Here is a 1567-nt window from a genome sequence, read left to right on the forward strand (position 1 = left end):
CCGCGCCCCCCGCCGTGCAGGGACCCCGCGCGTGGCTCTCCCTGCCCCGGCACGGGTGTCACCGGTGGTGTGAGCTCCATGGGCCGGGGACGCGGAGCAAACGTGCGCTTCCCAGTGGGAAATCCTGCTGGTGAGAAGTTGTTGGCTGCTGTATCTATTTTAATTTTGCTTGCACGTCTCTATAACGGAGCGTATTGCTCCCATTTCCCTTTTCCCTGGAAATCGCCGCTGCCCGGGAGCGCCGGGGCTGGCAGCCAGCCCCGAGCACGGAGCGGCTCCCCTGGACCAGTTTCTCTTCTCCTCCCAACAGGGGGGGGTGGTTGCGAAGAGGGGCAAGGACTACATCCTGAAGCACGTCCCAAACATGCACAAAGATCAGTTTGCCTTGACGGCCTCGGAAGCCCATCTCAAATACATCAAGGAGGCCGTCCGGCTGGACGACGTGGCTGTGCACTACTACAGGTTGTACAAGGTGAGTGAGCCCCGGCTGCGAACCCGGCCTGGGCTTTGTATTCATGTATTATATTTATTGAAAGGAGCAACTGCCGAACAATTTCTAAGGTATTTTGGGAAGAGCTGCGTTTGAATTGGCACTCGCCGGCTGGAGGAGAGCGGTCTCGAGGGCAGTGCTTTGCTCCCAGAGGCAGGGAGATGCAGTTTTTTATAGTCCTCCCATTTTCTACAAGTTATGGAGAGGCGAGAGGTTTGCCGGGGTGCAAGGAGGCAGCCGTGGGGTTTCTGGGATCTTATTTTTTGGTATCCGCTCGCTAAGAAATATATGCTGGGTTTTTCTCCTGGGGAACAAAGCAATTTGTTTGCTGGGAGCTGGTGCTTTGCAAACCATTTTGTAGCATCCTTAAGTTCAAGAGAAGTTTGCCTTCGGGAGAGGACAGGGAATGGCAAGTACAGAGAGCATCGAGCACGGCAAGGGGGGTACATTGTTAAAAAGGGCTGTAAAAAAAAAAAAACCAACCTTGTTTCCAGCCCCCCAGGGAGATGTGCATGAGAGACAGTGGCCATGTGCGTGGCCGGTGCCACCCATGCTGCTGCAGGCAGGGTGGGCTGCCCTCTGTCACCTGCTCTGTGCCAGTGCAGGAGCAGGTTGGGCTCAAGCGTAAAAGTGCCCCAGCTCTGTTTCTGAAGGTCCTTCCAAGTTTTCTGAGGTTAAACTGCTTTTCCAGACCCCATAAGTGGGGTGTTTCTGAGCGGTAAGGGGGTGGCAGGCGCCTGGGAGGTGAGACTGGGGAGGGTGTTAGAGGACGTGACCGGGTGGTATGTGTGCATCGTTAATTAAATGGTCGGACTCGATGATCTAAGGGTCTTCTCCCACCTAAATGATTCTATGACTGATGTGGCACCTACTGCCTGCGGCTGTTGTTGCTGCGCAGGAGTTGGGGTGATTAGAGGAGGATACCTGGGCTGAGGGGGGGGCAGATTTATCCACTTCTTGCTGCAAATTGTGTATCTAAAACCATCTAATTTTTTCCTCCTTAGGACAAAAGGGAGGTGGAGGCCTCCCTGACGCTGGGGCTGACCACGCGGGGCATCCAGATCTTCCCGGGAGGCG

At 55.3% G+C, this 1567-nt stretch overlaps 1 protein-coding gene across 1 annotated transcript in view; it reads left to right on the forward strand.

Annotated features, from left to right (window-relative positions):
- Positions 1-310: 310 nt before the first annotated feature.
- Positions 311-1567, forward strand: part of LOC104079912 (FERM domain-containing protein 6-like) — a gene marked incomplete at both ends in the record, with an annotated part of 4507 nt that continues 3250 nt past the window's right edge. Inside the window, 2 exon segments of the mRNA XM_009582102.1 lie at positions 311-472; positions 1495-1564. Of these exon segments, the coding sequence (XP_009580397.1) occupies positions 311-472; positions 1495-1564 (232 nt within the window).

This window comes from Fulmarus glacialis, unplaced genomic scaffold, assembly GCF_000690835.1.
Source record: "Fulmarus glacialis isolate BGI_N327 unplaced genomic scaffold, ASM69083v1 scaffold27577, whole genome shotgun sequence".
Classification (NCBI taxonomy): Eukaryota; Metazoa; Chordata; class Aves; order Procellariiformes; family Procellariidae; genus Fulmarus; species Fulmarus glacialis.